The sequence below is a fragment of the Oryzias melastigma genome, linkage group LG8, assembly GCF_002922805.2.
Source record: "Oryzias melastigma strain HK-1 linkage group LG8, ASM292280v2, whole genome shotgun sequence".
Taxonomy (NCBI): domain Eukaryota; kingdom Metazoa; phylum Chordata; class Actinopteri; order Beloniformes; family Adrianichthyidae; genus Oryzias; species Oryzias melastigma.
The window spans coordinates 2,857,517-2,872,923 of record NC_050519.1 but is presented as its reverse complement, the minus strand read 5'-3'; the positions used below and the strand labels follow the sequence as shown (position 1 = coordinate 2,872,923).

Genomic DNA, 15,407 nt, shown 5'->3' with positions numbered 1-15,407 from the left:
GCATTTTTTCAGCTACATGCTAGCTGTTTTAGCTAATTTACACTTTTTCGCTTTTTTAGGCTAATCTGACGTTTAGCTTATATTTCAGCTTCATGCTAGTTGTTTTGGCTAATTTAGGTTTTTTTCAGTTTTTCAGGCTACTTGAAGTTTAGCAATTTTTTCAGCTACATGCTAGCTGTTTTGGTTGATTTAGTTTTTTTATTTTTTTTAGGTTGTTTTGTAGCTAGGCTAATATTTACATGCTAGCTGTTTTGGCTAATTTAGGCTTTTTTCAGTTTTTCAGGCTATCTGAAGTTTAGCAATTTTTTTCAGCTGCATGCTAGCTGTTTTATCTAATTTATCTAATTTTATCTAATAATTTTGGCTTTTTTGCTTTTTTAGGCTAATCTGACGTTTAGCTTATATTTCAGCTTCATGCTAGCTGTTTTGGCTAATTTATTATTTATTTAGGCTGTTTTGGAGCTAGGCTAATATTTACATGCTAGTTGTTTTGGCTAATTTAAGATTTTTCCAGTTTTTTAGGCTATCTTGAAGTTTAGCTATTTTTCAGCACTTCACATAATTTTTTTTTTTATTTTAGCTTTTTTAGCCTAATTTGCCATTTAGCGGGCTATCAGCTTTAGCGTATTCAGCTATCAGCTTTAGCATATTCAGCTATCAGCTTCAGTGATTTCAGCTATGAGCACTAGCATCTTCAGTTGCCAAATTCAGCTTACAGCATTCATACTAGCATTATCACAGGTAATGTTATATATCTAGTTCATGATTATGTTACAGTTTTAAAGTTTTATAAATGTAGTTTTAGAGTGTTCAATAAATGTTTATCCTGTTCGACTCATGACCCAAAGTGTGTTTTGGATTTTGGCCCTTCTACAAGCAAACTTTCCCTCCAGGTGTTGCACATGCTTTCCACTAATTATTCATCAGTTTATCCTGTTTATAAGTTGTCCTGCTTCACTTTTAATCCTGATTTGCTGCGTCATCATGTAAACAGCTGACCTGACCCACATGGAGCCACACCTCCACATTCTTTACCTGAGCTCCATCCCACATTTGAACATTTATCATCTGCAGATCCGTTTTAGCTGCACAATAAACCCAAAAAACTGTCCCCTTTTTTAGAAGTTATTTTTATCGGTTGTTAGATCCGTGACGGCGTTTCAAGTCCACTGAACAGGGAGAGGAACGCTTCCTCCACGTGTTTAATTGCTCCTTTCATGGTTTTGATTAATCTGAAGGCACCTCAGCATGTCGGCCGTGTTGTTTTTCTGTGACAGTTTTGGATTTTTAAACAGTTTAGCTTTAGTAGGATTCACATGGACCTCCTATAACTTAAAGAACTAGTTATTAATGTACAGATACTCACCGGTGGGTCATCGTTTGGTCAGTTTGGTGATTTTTTTGAGGGACGTATTAAAAATACAACCAAACAAATACAATAGAATTATAAACTTGAGGTTAGAAAGATTAAGATTTACCATAAATACGATTTTTTAAAAGAGTTGAAGAGCATTAATTCCACTCATGCTGTGCCAATGTCGTATTATTATGTTTTTTAAATATAAAATCCATTGAGCATCAATGTGTTCCATTTGCATGCCCTGTAATCACAGCTGTGAAGTATACAAGAAGAATGCACAGATTTTATTTACAAAGCTAAACTTTTTCTGATTCCTCCATTTATTTTATGAGTTTAAAGCACTTATTTTCTCCATGCTGCACAACAAGAAGGGAGTTGCTAAAATATATGTCTCAGTATTTTCTTTATATGCTTTCTCTCTGGATCATAAACCAGAAAATTCCTGTTTATGTTCTTTTATTATTTTAAGCCTTTTATTCTGAAAGGAAGTCATATGAGCTTCTGTAAGAAGTAAAAAACAATTTCGCATTTTGAAAAAAATAGAAGTTTCCCTTTATACTCCTGTTTCTATTGATTAAAAAAAATCATATTTATGATCAAATTAACAATATCATGACGAGTAAAATAAGAAGTTGTGCATGGAGTCAAATCATTAAAGTGACGGAAAAAACGGTTTGAAAACTTGAAAAATAGACATTGTAGCTGAAAAAAAATATTAAAATTTGAAAAAAAAAAGTTTTGAAAATTTGAAAAAAAAATTCGAGTTTTTTTTAGATAAAAAACCCCTGAAAACTTGAAATAAATCTTGAAATTTTGAAAATAAAAAAAACTATAAATGTAAAAATAACTGATTGAAAAGAATATTCTTAAGTAACAGCTACTGATTTGAATTTTATTTGTTTAATGTTTTGAAAATTTGAAAAAAAATTAAATTAAAGAAAAAACTGAAAACTTAAAAAAAAATCTTGAAAATTTGATAAAACAGTGAAAACTTTAAATAAAAAAACTATAAATGTCAAAATTACTGATAAAAAAAATCCATTAGTAACAGCTGCTGTTTTGAATTTTCTTTTTTTTCTGAATCTTCACTTTAAGTCCTCAGTTTTACAGTTTCAACTCTGATTTTCAAGTTTTACTCCTGAGCTGAGCCTAATTTTACATGGGGGCGGGGCTATGAGCTCATTGGCTACCTGAAAATAAAAAAATAAATAAAAAAATCAAATTTCCAGTTGTTTTTTTCAAATTTTCAAAACATTTTTTTCTGATTTTCACCACATTTTTTCTTTCAAATATTTTTTTTTCAGGTTACAATGTCTATTTTTCAAGTTATCAATCTGTTTTTTGTTCACTTTAATTGACCCCATAGTTGTGGCTCCTAGTAAGTACTGATCAGTACAAAGCGGGCCTTTTATTCTGAAGGGTCTTCACTTTTAAGTAGCACTACTTCGGTGTAGCGTCGACTTCAGAAATAGCACAAAACTCAGTTTAAAGAGGTTTTTGTGCAAAACTGTAAGGAATTTTTAAAATAAAGCTTCTTATCTTTGCTGCTTTCACATGCATCTTAATTTATGCACTATGCACTTTTCTTAGAAACTCCCGACATTAAAATGTAAATGATTAAAATCTTCCGGCGTGGTGTGCCGGTTTGGAGGCGAGCGTGGCTTCATCCTCTCACACTGTAATCAATTAAGAGGCTCATCTGGGTTCCAAGTCTGCAGTGACTGACACGTCTTGATGGTTGAAGCCAGATACCAGAGTTGGAGGTGTAGAAGAAAATGAGTATGACGAGCAGAGTGATAAACTAGCGATACAGGGGATTAATGAAGGAATATTAATTGTGACATCGGTAATGACTAATTTATTGCCTTTCATGCTTGTCAGAGGGGAAGGCGTCAGATGAAAATCTCCATTTTGTGTTCAACTATTACTGGTTTTGTCCGTATTTTTGTTTTCCCGTCCTCGTATTCGTATTGGACTGGAGTACCTTCAACTTCCAGCTCTGCCTTTGACTCTCCGCCGCTGGTAAAGGCGTAATACGTTCCAATATCCTCTCTAGTTGCCTCATTTATGATCAAAATGTGCTTTTTCCCATCTTTTTTGAAGCGATACTTTGAACCCGCCGTGTCTCTGTTCAGCTCATCTCCATCTTTCATCCTGTGGAGGAGGAGGAGAAAAAAAAGGATTTTTGACACTTCAGAGAAGAGAGGAAGAGCTTCTGATTGACATTTCAGCAACGTTCTACATGGTTCGGCTTCAGAGAGGTGTGCAGCGGAGATGAGAGGAGACTAATAGGCTGGCAGGTTGGCTTGAACCCAAAGCCAGGGTTTTATATGCCAAAGGCTGCCTCTTTTAAACCTGGTAAGATCAACATGGTTGCTCTTGCTGAATACATAACCATCACCAGAGGAGGTTCAGCTTGGGATAAAAGGACCTTCCACACTTGCAGCGATAAGCATAATAATAATGTTGATGTGAGCGTGCACACTTCTGGGTACTGGAGTTCTATGAGCGGTGACGCCACAGTTGAAGGTCCAGATGATGGATCCTACAGAGGCAGGAGGACTGCTCTGGGTCAGTAACATGAACGTAACGTGTTCTCTGACTAATTGATTCTCCTGCTTCTTTCTCTACGTTTTTTGGCAAAACTCAATCACACTTTCAGCCATTTTAGCAATCTTGGTATCAAAATATTCAGCTCTTTCTGAACATTACTGCTTGTATTTTTTGGTATTTATAAACTTTATAGTTTTGAAATATTGAGCAAAATATGCCCTTAGAAAAGGAATAGGAAAACTTAGCCAAAACAATTGGCATGTAGCTGAAATATTAGCTAAACTCCCTATTAGCCTAAAAAAAAAAAAAAATTAGCCAAAGCAGCTGGCATAAAGCTGAAATGTTAGCATTTTTTTTAAGTAAAAAAACTGAAAAAAATCCTAAATTAGCTAAAACATCTTGTATGTATCTGAATTTTTAGCTAAACTCCAAAATAGCAGAAAAAACTAAAACAAATCCTAAATTAGCCTAAATAACTAACATGCAGCAGAAATATTAGCTAGACTCCAAAATAGCCTAAAAAAAGAAAAAATCCTAAATTAGCCAAACCAGCTAGCATGTAACTGAAATATTAGCTAAACTCCATTGTAGCCTAAACAACAAAAAAAGCTAAATTAGCCAAAACAGCTAGAATGAAGCTGAAATGTTAGCATTTTTTTAAGTTAAAAACTGAAAAATGCTAAATTTGCTAAAACAGCTAGCTGAAATATTAGCTTTACTCCAAAATAGCCGAAAAAAACTGAAACAAATGCTAAATTAGCCTAGATAACTAGCATGTGCTGAAATATTAGCTAAACTCCATAGTAGCCTAAAGAACAAAAAAAATCCTAAATTAGCCAAAACAGCTAGCATGAAGCTGAAATATTAGCAATTTTTTAAGTTAAAAAACAGAAAAAATGCTAAATTTGCCAAAACAGCTAGCTGAAATATTAGCTAAACTCCAAATTAGCCTAAAAAACAGACAAAAAAAGCTAGCATGTAACTGAAATATTAGCTAAACTCTTAAATAGCCTAAAAAACTTTAATAAATGCCAAAGTAGTACAAAAGCTAACAGAATGCTAGTATAACTTTCCACTTTACTACAGTCTAACTCCATATATTATAAAGAAACGACTAATCAAATATTAAATTCGTCATTGACTATTTTAATCGTTGATTAGTAGACTAATCGTGGCCGCCCCATTGGACTTCCTTTCTTATACTGGAGCTGTCGTACCGCTGCTTCACTGTAAATAGATGCAGTGAGTTGCTGACTTATTTGCACACGTTATAAATTTACAGCCAGCATTTGTCTCCTCTCATATTCACATCAAAAGTGTTGCTTTGTGCCGTAATAACTCTTTCTTTTTCCTCACAAATCTTCCATAAACCTCCTCTGAACCTCGTCTTCTTACAGAGAAGCTGCAGAAAACAAAAGCGAGTGTGTTTGAATGTTGGTAAAGTCGAAGTTCACCATTTGACGCTGGCTCCTTCCTCTGAGACCTCCACCTCAAACACCACCTTCTCGCCCTCCACGGTATGAACGTCGTCCAGCAGCTTGGTGATGGTGACCGGAGGCTCTGAAGGGAAAAAAAGGCAAAAATGTGTCGTATTGACGTAAATATGTTAACTAAGTCCAAAACAGCTAGTTTGTTTTATCTCATTTGAAAAAGAGACAGTTTTCTTGATCACACCTCTAAACCCTGAACTGACGTGGAGGTGGAAGGTGGACGGTGGAGGGCGCGGCGTCTCCTGAGGGAGTGCGGCTCACATTGTGTAACCACATGGTGTGGAGCTTGATGCTCCGCTAGCCACAGCAGTTTGTCATCGTCAGCATCCAGTCCCCCTCCAGACATTTTAATACTCTCACACACTCTGAGCTACAGTCACAGCGCCACGAAAACATGAGCAATTTGACTGCAGGCCTCACAAAATGAGTTCAGCGCAAAACATGCTTTTTTTTTTAAACAAAAACAGAGGAATCTGTTTCTGTCAGAAACACACACAGAATAAGTGAGAAAAGTGAAATAGCTGTGGGCTGCTTGGAAGAGGGGTTGTGCTTTTATTTTGGCGTATGCAGAGCGTTGCTGGGGAGGACATTACATGAGTGTAATGGGTCAGAACGCGGCGCTTTGAGGGGAGGGTTCAGCTTGAGAAGTTTTCTCCTTGTCCTTTTATTTTTAATATTATTGTCAATGCCCTCAGGGTGCATTCAGGATCCAGAAGAATGGACTCAGTTGGGTGGAAAAACACTAAAGAGCTTGACATTTGTATTTGCTTCTTTGCTTTCACATTACACTTTTGAGACTGGACCTCCTGGAAAATGCCATCAAGTTACAACAGCTGATTCTTTAAGGCCGTGTCTATGGAGTCGAATCAGGATCAGCTTAAGGTGAACGAAAAAACAGATTGAAAACTTGAAACACTGTAACTGAAAACAAAATTGAAAATTTGAAAACAAGACATTGTAAATTTGAAAAATAAAACCTGAAAATTTGAAGAAAAAAAAAAATGCTTTGAAAGTTTGAAAAAAAACCTGAAGATTTGAAGAAAACAAAACCCTGAAAATTTGAAGAAAACAAAACCCTGAAAATTTGGGGAAAAAAACTTTTAGAAAATGTGAAAACCACCGAAAATTTTGAATTTTTTTTTTTTTTAATTTTGAGATTTTGAAAAAAAAAATTTACAAACTAAAAATGAAAACTTGAAAAAAATCTTTAAAATAAAAACAACGTTTTGAAAGTTTGAAAAAAAAACCTGAAAATTTGAAGGAAAAAAACCCCCGAAAATTTGAAAAAAAAAAACTTTTTTAAAATGTAAAAACCACCGAAAACTTTAAATTTCTTTTTTGAAATTTTGAGATTTTGGAGAAAAACTAAATTGGAGACTAAAAATGAAAACTTGAAAAAAAATCTTTAAAATTTGAAAAAAAATGTTTTGAAAGTTTGAAAAAAAACCTGAAATTTTGGAGGGAAAAAAATGAAAATTTGAAGGAAAAAAACTTTTTGAAAATGTAAAAACCACCGAAGATTTTGAAAAAAAAACAAATAAAAATGAAAACTTGAAATAAATCTTTAAAATTTGAAAAAAATAGTGAAAACTTGAAATAAATAAAAAAAACTATAAATGTAAAAATTACTGATTGAAAAAAATAATTATCCATTAGTAACAGCTGCTATTTTGAATTTACATTTTTTTCTAAATCTTCACTTCCAGTCCTCAGTTTTACAGTTTCAATTCTGATTTTTGAGTTTTCACTGCTGAGCTGATCCTAATTTTACATGGGGGCGGGGCTTTGAGCTCATTGGCGACCCGAAAATAAAAAAAAAAATAATAATTTTTTTCTTCAAATTTTCCCTTTTTTTTCTTTCAAATTTTCAATTATTTGTCAGTTACAATGTCTAGTTTTCAATCTTTCAAAAATTCAGTTTTCGACTATGGACTATGTTGTTCGGCCCGCGACCTCAGGTGTGTTGTGGATTTTGGCTCCTTGTGCGATTGAGTTTGACATCCCTGATCTACAGAAGGATCACAGAATGAGTTAATCTCACCAAAATTTGCAACCGAACAGGCATGTATTTTTTCTTCTTTAAAAGGTCAAACATCAGATTTTGTATATATAAAATACTATAATATATCAAGAAAAGAAACTCTCTGCCTGTTTTAAATGCATCCTTAGGCAGCAGAAGAGCCGCCAAGATTCATAGAAAACCTGGTGGTATTTAAAGGATTAGTGAACAAATCATCAGCAAATTAGACATTAAGACTTTTAGCACCCATGTTGTTTTTTTCTGTAGATGTCATTGTTCGGTACATATCCATGACATACGCTGTAGTTCCTGTTGTTGTTTTTGTAACAGTATAACAGTAAAATACGGGTTTCTCTGCAGATTAGACTCAAGAAACGGTGAATATTTTTAGGTGAAGATTTCTCTGAAATGCTGGGAATGCTATTTTACATTAAAACGTTATCACTACTTTTAAAAAAGATAAGTACATGTTTAACTGCAGATTCACTGAAGTATTTAGTCTTAAAAATGAAGAATTACCTGGTTTAAGCTGAACAAACATGTTTTTACATGGGTTTGTGCAAAGGGCATAAAAAGATTAATTTGATGTTTTAGCAAAGAAAACTATTTTTTTATGGTTTTACTGAGTTCTACTCTGAGTCCTCTGAAGTTTAGATAAACCAACAACACTTCGTAGGTGTTTGCAAACTTTCATATTTGCAGTTTTTTTTCTTTCCTGGAGCTAAAAGAGTTTGGCTGGTATGTCCACATAATGCATCTTCCCATATGAATGTGATTATGTAAAAGCAGGACGGAGCTGAATTAATATAGAAGACACTTTTACATTTATTAAGAGAGACGCAGAAAAGATATGACAAATTTAAGGCAATTAGTCTGATTACATAGGCCCTGCTGATTTGATTTGACAGGAAGATTATACAATATGTCTCGTAATGTGATGTGACGGCTTTATTGAAAAGCTTTTACCTGAGAATAATGATCAGCTTTGATCAAAGCACCAAAAGAGATTGAATACTTTTGGCACAAAGAATAAAATATTGATTAAAGAAGACAAACATGTGATTGACCTGGAGGCGCCTGAATTTTAAACTGAGAAAAACGAGATCTGAAAGAGTACTAAAAACATTTACGGACTAGTAGGAGTGGCCAAACGTGCTAAACGTTCTATGGAGAGAAAATAGACTCACTCCAATTTATATTTTTGATTTGTAGCTCATATAATACATTTTGTGCATCAGTAAAAAAATAATAAAATAAAAAAATACAGTTTACACATGCACAAATGACAACAGCTTGAAACTAATAACACAAACAAATCTTTAAAAATGACCCACGAATCACTTCTTACGCACAAGTTACACACGGATCTATGGTGAGACTCTTCACGTCTCAGAGATTCGTCCATGAGTGATGCGTTCAGGTACTTCTAGAATGCTGGGTCATCAGAGTTTTCTTATCAGCCGTTTGGAACTCAGATTGTGGCTAATAACTGGTGAAACTGCTGACATTTTCCCACTTTCTTAAACAGATTTGCCTGATAATTAATATAAAAAAGTCTAAAGAAACGTTTTTTAAAATATCACTTTAAAAATAAATATATTTTCCAGAAAAGAGCGCTTCCGAGCTTTTCAAGAATTATGCGCCCACAGATCGGAGTGAGCCTATTTTATCTCCATATCCTGTAGATCCAATCCCAATTCTTCCCTTCCCCTCCATTTGAAGAGGGAATTTCAGTGCAAGTCGTGTCCGGAATATTTTTTTTTTTTTTTTTTAAATCCGACCCTCCAGCGGAGAGATACAAAGTCCTCCATCGCGAGGCCGAACCACATCGTGCTGAGAAGAACTTTTATTCACGTGACTTCGCTCTGAAGCACAGAAGATTATGTTTAAATGTAAGTAATGACTCTTTATTCTAGCATGACCAATCGGGTCATGTGTAAAGTAGATGTAAAGCACACATCTTAACGATAGTTAGCTATAAAATAACAAAAAAAATGCATAACAGTACCTGAGATAATGCTAGTGTGAATGCTGTAAGTTAATTTGGCTGATGAAGATGCTGAAGTTGATAACTGAAAATACTGAAGCTGATAGCCAGCTAAAATATTAGTTAAATCGGAAATTAGCCTAAAAAACTGAAAAAAGCTTAAATTAGCCAAAACAGCTAGCATGCTGCTAAAATATCAGCTAAATTCAAAAATAGCCTAAAAAACTATTAAAAAGACTAAATTAGCCAAAACTACGGAGCCCCTAAAGGGACATCGGAAAAAAAAAAAATTTAACTAAAAAAAAAAACCAATTACTATCTGGTGGGCACCAATTACTAACTGGTGGGCACCAATTACTAACTGGTGGGCACGTAAGTGGTTCCCACCAGTTAGTAATTATTATTATTATTTTTTTTTTTACACTTGAATTTTTTTTACAGATGTCCCTTTAGGGGCTCCGTACAAAACAGCTAGCATGTTGCTAAAATATTAGCTGAACTCCACATTAGCCAAAAAACCCTAATAAATGCCAAAATAGTTCATAAATCTAGCAGAATATCATTATAACTTTCAACTTTACTACACTCTGACTCCATATAATATGAAATAATGACTATTAAATTAGTCGTCGACTACTTTAATAGTCGATTAGTCGTCGATTACGTGGCAGCCCCATTAGACAGTTTGAGATTAAGAGGTTTGAAAGATCTATTAAGAATGTCTTTTGTAAAGTTTTCTCTTCCTACAACTTTAAAAACCAGGAATTTGTCACCAATGTTCCTTTGAGTCTGAAAATCTCTGAAAAACAGAGCGTTCTTACCTTTACCGGAATCCCCCACATTCAAAGAATTATTGTGACAACATGTAGATTTTAGTTCCCATATTCGATATCCGCCGGACAAAAAGAGTTCAGTTGCAGATTGTTTGGGGAGAAAGCCTCAGCCGAATTCACTGGTGCTCGATTAATGCTAAACACCAGTTAATTTGATTATAAATCAGACTACATTACTCCAAAGTTCAATTAGATCAAATCCACCCCCCTTGTGTGATGAATGCAGATCCCTTTGGTCCATCTTTTCTGGACATATGCAAAACTGCATCCCTCTGACATGAAATATGTGAGTGGTTTATAGAATTTATGATTTTGTTTTGAAGCCCGGAGACAGAGTAGTTTGGAGATTCCCCCTCCTTTGCCATCGCCTCTTGGTGCGATGTTAATAGGGTAGAGCGGTGGGTCGTGGACCGGTGTCGGTCCGTGGTTTCAGGCCACAGAGAAAAAACAAGACCTTCATTTGTCCTTTTTATTTAAAATCTGATCCTAAAAGAAGTTTTATTTTGGAAAACTACTGGTTTCTCCCCAAAAATGCATCTGCTACTCTCTTTCAGCGGCACCGACCGTTAAATTGAAACCCCTAAGCTGGCAAAGTTAACAAAAAACAAACGTATTTGGAAAGAAACAGAAAAAGAGCCTTCGACTTCGAAATAAAAGAAAACTGAATTTAACAGACAAAAACCAGCAAATGTGAAGAGAAAATCGACTCTTCTGATTTTTGTGTGCAGAAGTCTTGAACTGTAAATCTTTGCAGGACCTTCGCCTCAGAGCTCCTCCGGGAGAAGGCGGCGTGAGGTCCTCCTCGACACCCAGAAAGCGGGAAGAGTCGATCAGCCCTACGCCCGGCTCTGGGGCAAGCAGACAGCGCCGGGTCCGTGTCCACGTCTCCACACCCATTGGCCGGAGCGAGACGTAGGCCTGATCGACCCACTCCACTCCCTGGATGTCGAGGAGGACCTCACGTGGAAGAGCTCCATGGCGAAGGCGCTGAAGTGCGAGGGAGCGTTGAGATTAAAGAAACTTTAGTGTTGAGTTAAAAAAAAACACATTTTTATACTTGTATATATTAACTATTGGGGCATATCTGTTTAAGAAAGTTGGAAAATGTCAAGTTTCACCAGATATTCTTCACAATCTAAATTCAAAGATAAGAAAACTGTGATGACCCAGCACTCCAACAGCATTTAAACGTATCATTTACAAAGGAAACTTGAAGACGAGAAATGCAGTTTTGTGTATCAGGTGATTGGTGCGTACTTTTTTAAATGTATGTGTGTGTATAGTTTTTAGCTGCTGTAATTTTAAATTGTGCGTTTGTACAATTATTTTGTATATTTTTTTTATTTTTATACATGTGAAAACATAATTGTAGGTACATTGACTTAAATGGGAACTCAGTGGGTTAGCTCACTACAACAGAGCTCGCTAGCTCTCTAAAGTGGAGTTTGCTAGCTCACTATAGAAGAGCTCGCTAGCTCTCTGAGGCGGAGCTCTCTAGCTTGCTAAAGAGGAGCTCACTAGCTTGCTACTAAGGCGCTAGCTAGATCTCTAAAGCGGAGCTTGCTAACTCACTATAGAAGAGCTCGCTAGCTCTCAAAAGAGGAGCCCGCTAGCTTGCTAAAGAGGAGCTCGCTAGCTCTCTGAGGCGGAGCTCTCTAGCTCACTAAAGAGGAGAATACTAACTCGCTACAGAGGAGCTCCCTAGCTTCATACAGCAGAACCCGCTAGCTCAACACAACAAGGCTGGCTAGCATGCAACATGGAGCTCGCTGGCTCGATACAACAGAGCTCGCTACAGAGGAGCTCACTAACCTGCTAAAGAGGAGCTTGCTAGCTCACTACAGAGGAGCTCGCTAGCTCTCTGAGGCGGAGCTCTCTAGCTTGCTAAAGAGGAGCTCACTAGCTTGCTACTAAGGAGCTAGCTAGATCTCTAAAACGGAGCTCGCTAGCTCACTAAAGCGAGGTTCGCTAGCTCGCTACAGAGGAGCTCGATAGCTTGCTAGCTTGCTAAAACGGAGCTCACTAGCTCAATACAGCGGATCGTGCTAGAACACAATGCTGTCCATCGGGCAGCTAGCTAGCGTAGCGAGCCAACCCACTGAGTCACCACTTTAGCCAATGTGGGCGAACACAGGTGGGACCACCACAGAAACTGAGGACAAACCAACCAGGACCTCATTCTCTGCCCACTTCTAAACCCAATGGGCCACGTTGCTGTCTGGGGTGTAGGTCATGGCAAACTCAGAGATTCCCAGCATGCATTCAGAATCAGTGTGCAGTAAACAGCATAAAAGCACTTAACAAAGAGCAGACAACAACAGAAACACATAAAAGGAGCAGAACTGACGAATCCTCAGATGAAGAAAAACTCCTCCTCCTGGAAGACGGATTTCTCCGAACACAGTGACTCATATACCTTTGACAAAAACCTCGGTGGAGCTCTTCTCCTCCCCAACCACGCACTCGTAAGCCGCGTCATCCGACAGGTTGCACTTGTTGATAGTGAGCGTCCGCTTGTTGCCCACGTTCTCAAACACATACCTGCACACACAAGGTGGAGATTCACACAGAGGGCTGAACGCGACAATGAACATCATCATAAACGTCACTGATTTACACACAAACCTCCAGAACTGAGTCAAGCACGTAAAAACAGAAAAGAAAGACTGATGGGAAAAAAGTTACCTTGGTTACAAACTGCAGCATTTGCATCAACAGTCATTTAAGTGTGGGCACACCGATGAAGAAACTTTTATTTTGGAAAGTTCAAGTTAAAAGCCTGCAACAATAATCAGACTTTTAGCTTAAAAGGTAGAAAATGATGCCGCTTTTAACCCTTTTTAATAACTGCTCGTTGTTGTCTAATTGCCAGTATACAACCTGTTCCCTTCACTGACTTTCATGGGGTTACAGTTACGTGGTCAAAGCGCTCAGCTTGGCAGGAGCTCCGGGAGGCGCCGTTCCTCTCCAATGCTAACACTCCTAATGATAACAGAAAGTCGGCCGCCTCACTTTCTACAAACAGCATGAAGGTTCTTAAAATAGCGGATGATAGAGCTGTTGGGGGAAAAAAGACCATTTGCAACAGCTGTAGCCTCTTCAATAAAACACCAAAAGCCGTCTTTGAAGGAGGAGAGGGAACGACGAGGCTCCAAACTCCAGTAGCCGTTCCTGCGAGGATTTAAGGAGACTTTATGACAGGAAACGCTCTTTCTGGTGAACCTGGAAACAACCTTCTTGTCATTATAACTGTCCGAAATAATGCCACGCAGGAAGTCTCCAATTATAAATATTTAACTTATATGAAGGAGATTTTTGAGGAAAAGTTAACATGATCATCAAGCTGCTGTTCTAAATCATGAATGAAGGATTTAGCATTAATAGTCTTTTTAGAGTCTATTGCTATTAGAATTCATTCTTTCTGCTCAAGATTAAAGGGTTTCATAGCTGGATTTTAGATTATGTTTGGTGAAACTCCGTGGCGTTCCGTCAGGGTTTGCAAAGTCTTCAGTGAAGGCCTAAAATTCTCTGAAAAGACGTATCTAAATAACAGAAATGTTTATTTGTCCAAAGTATATTTGAGATTATTCCACCTGTTCTCACAGCCCTGCGCTTCACATGAAAGTTTCTAACCAATCAGAATTTAGCTCTCACTACTGGTTGCTAGGTTCCTGAAAGTCTGCCTTACACTCGTACAGTCAGTGCTTCCGTCCTCACTTTCGTCTTTGTGATAGCTTTACATTAAAAAACTGCTGATTCAGACATAACCATACATGGAATAAATATGTTTACGTTGATTCAACCAATCAGAATTAGAGTCTCTGTAGTGACGTGTGGACGGAAAATAACATGATCGCCATTGCTGTGGAATTGTAGATAAAAATGCTTATTTTCAGGTTTAATGAGTAGTTTGGATATTTAATTTGTTTTTTTTTTCTGACTTTATGTTACATTCTTTTACAAACCCTTAGGCAAGGGTTTAGTATAAATTGGGGGCTTGTCCAGGATCGGACATCCCCGAACTCTCATTGTTGAAGGCGGAATGGAATAGAGGTAAAGCGGTTCACCTATGATTGAAAAATTCTAGGTTCAATTCCTGCTTTGCCTGCCCATGCGTCACATGTAGCCGTATTTGGTTCTTTGGTCCTTCTATTGTAGTCATTTTTGTGTATTTTAAGTTCATATGTTAATAAATCCCCTGCTAATTTTCCACCTGGGCTTGTTGTAAGAATTTTTGAGTCGTTGGGATATTTAATTTGTTTTTGTTTTTTTTACATCCTTTTACAAGCCCCTAGACAGGGGTGTAGCATAAATTGGGGGCTCGTCCAGGATTGGACATCCCTGAGCTCTCATTGTTGAAAGGCGGAGTGGAATAGAGGTAAAGCGGTTCACCTCTGATTGGAAAATTCTAGGTTCAGTTCCTGCTTTACCAGCCCATGCGTCAAATGTGGCCATATTTGGTCCTTCTATTTTGTTTTTGTTTTATGTGTATTTTAAGTTTATTTGTAAATAAATCTCCTGCTTATTTTCAGGCTGGGCTTTTTGAGAGAGGTTTTAAGTCGATGAGCTATTTAATTTGTTTTTTTGTAATTTTTTTTACCTTAATGTTACATTCTTTTACAAGCTCCTAGACAGGGTGTTATATGAACTGGGGGCTTGTCCGGGATCAGACATCCCTGAACTCTCATTGTTGAAGGTGGAGTGGTGCAGAGATAAAGCGGTTCACCTGTGATCAGAAGATTGCAGGTTCAATTCCTGCTTTGCCCGCCCACGCGTCACATGTACCCGTTTTCTGTCTTTGTATTTTGGTCATTTTTGTGTAGTTTTGAGTTTTTATATGAAAAAAAATACCCTGCTTTTTTTTAAACATGGTTTTGCTTTTGAGAATTTTTGAGTCATTGGTTTGTTTAATTTGTTTTTCTACCTTTATGTTACATTCTTTAAAAAAAAAAACCCTAGACAGGGGTGTAGTAGAAATTGGGGGCTCGTCCGGGACTCGACATCCCTGAACTCTTATTGTTAAAAGGTGGAGTGGTGCAAAGGTAAAGCGGTTCACCTGTGATCAGAAGATTGTAGGTTCAGTTCTCGCTTTCCATGCGTCACATGTACCCGTATTTGGTCCTTGTATTTTTTGTGTATTTTGAGTTTTTATGTAAACAAATTC

The 15,407-nt window shown here is 36.9% G+C and overlaps 1 protein-coding gene across 4 annotated transcripts in view; it reads right to left on the bottom strand.

Annotated features, from left to right (window-relative positions):
* The window catches only part of mybpc2a (myosin binding protein Ca), a 95,062-nt gene that overhangs the window by 23,781 nt on the left and 55,874 nt on the right, over positions 1-15,407 (bottom strand). For all 4 annotated transcript variants that reach the window (XM_024271787.2, XM_036213122.1, XM_024271785.2 and 1 more), the window contains 3 exons: positions 12,660-12,784; positions 5,368-5,473; positions 3,345-3,514 (listed from right to left, as the gene is read on the bottom strand). In XM_024271787.2, the coding sequence (XP_024127555.1) occupies positions 3,345-3,514; positions 5,368-5,473; positions 12,660-12,784 (401 nt within the window). The remainder of the gene's footprint in view (positions 1-3,344; positions 3,515-5,367; positions 5,474-12,659; positions 12,785-15,407) is intronic.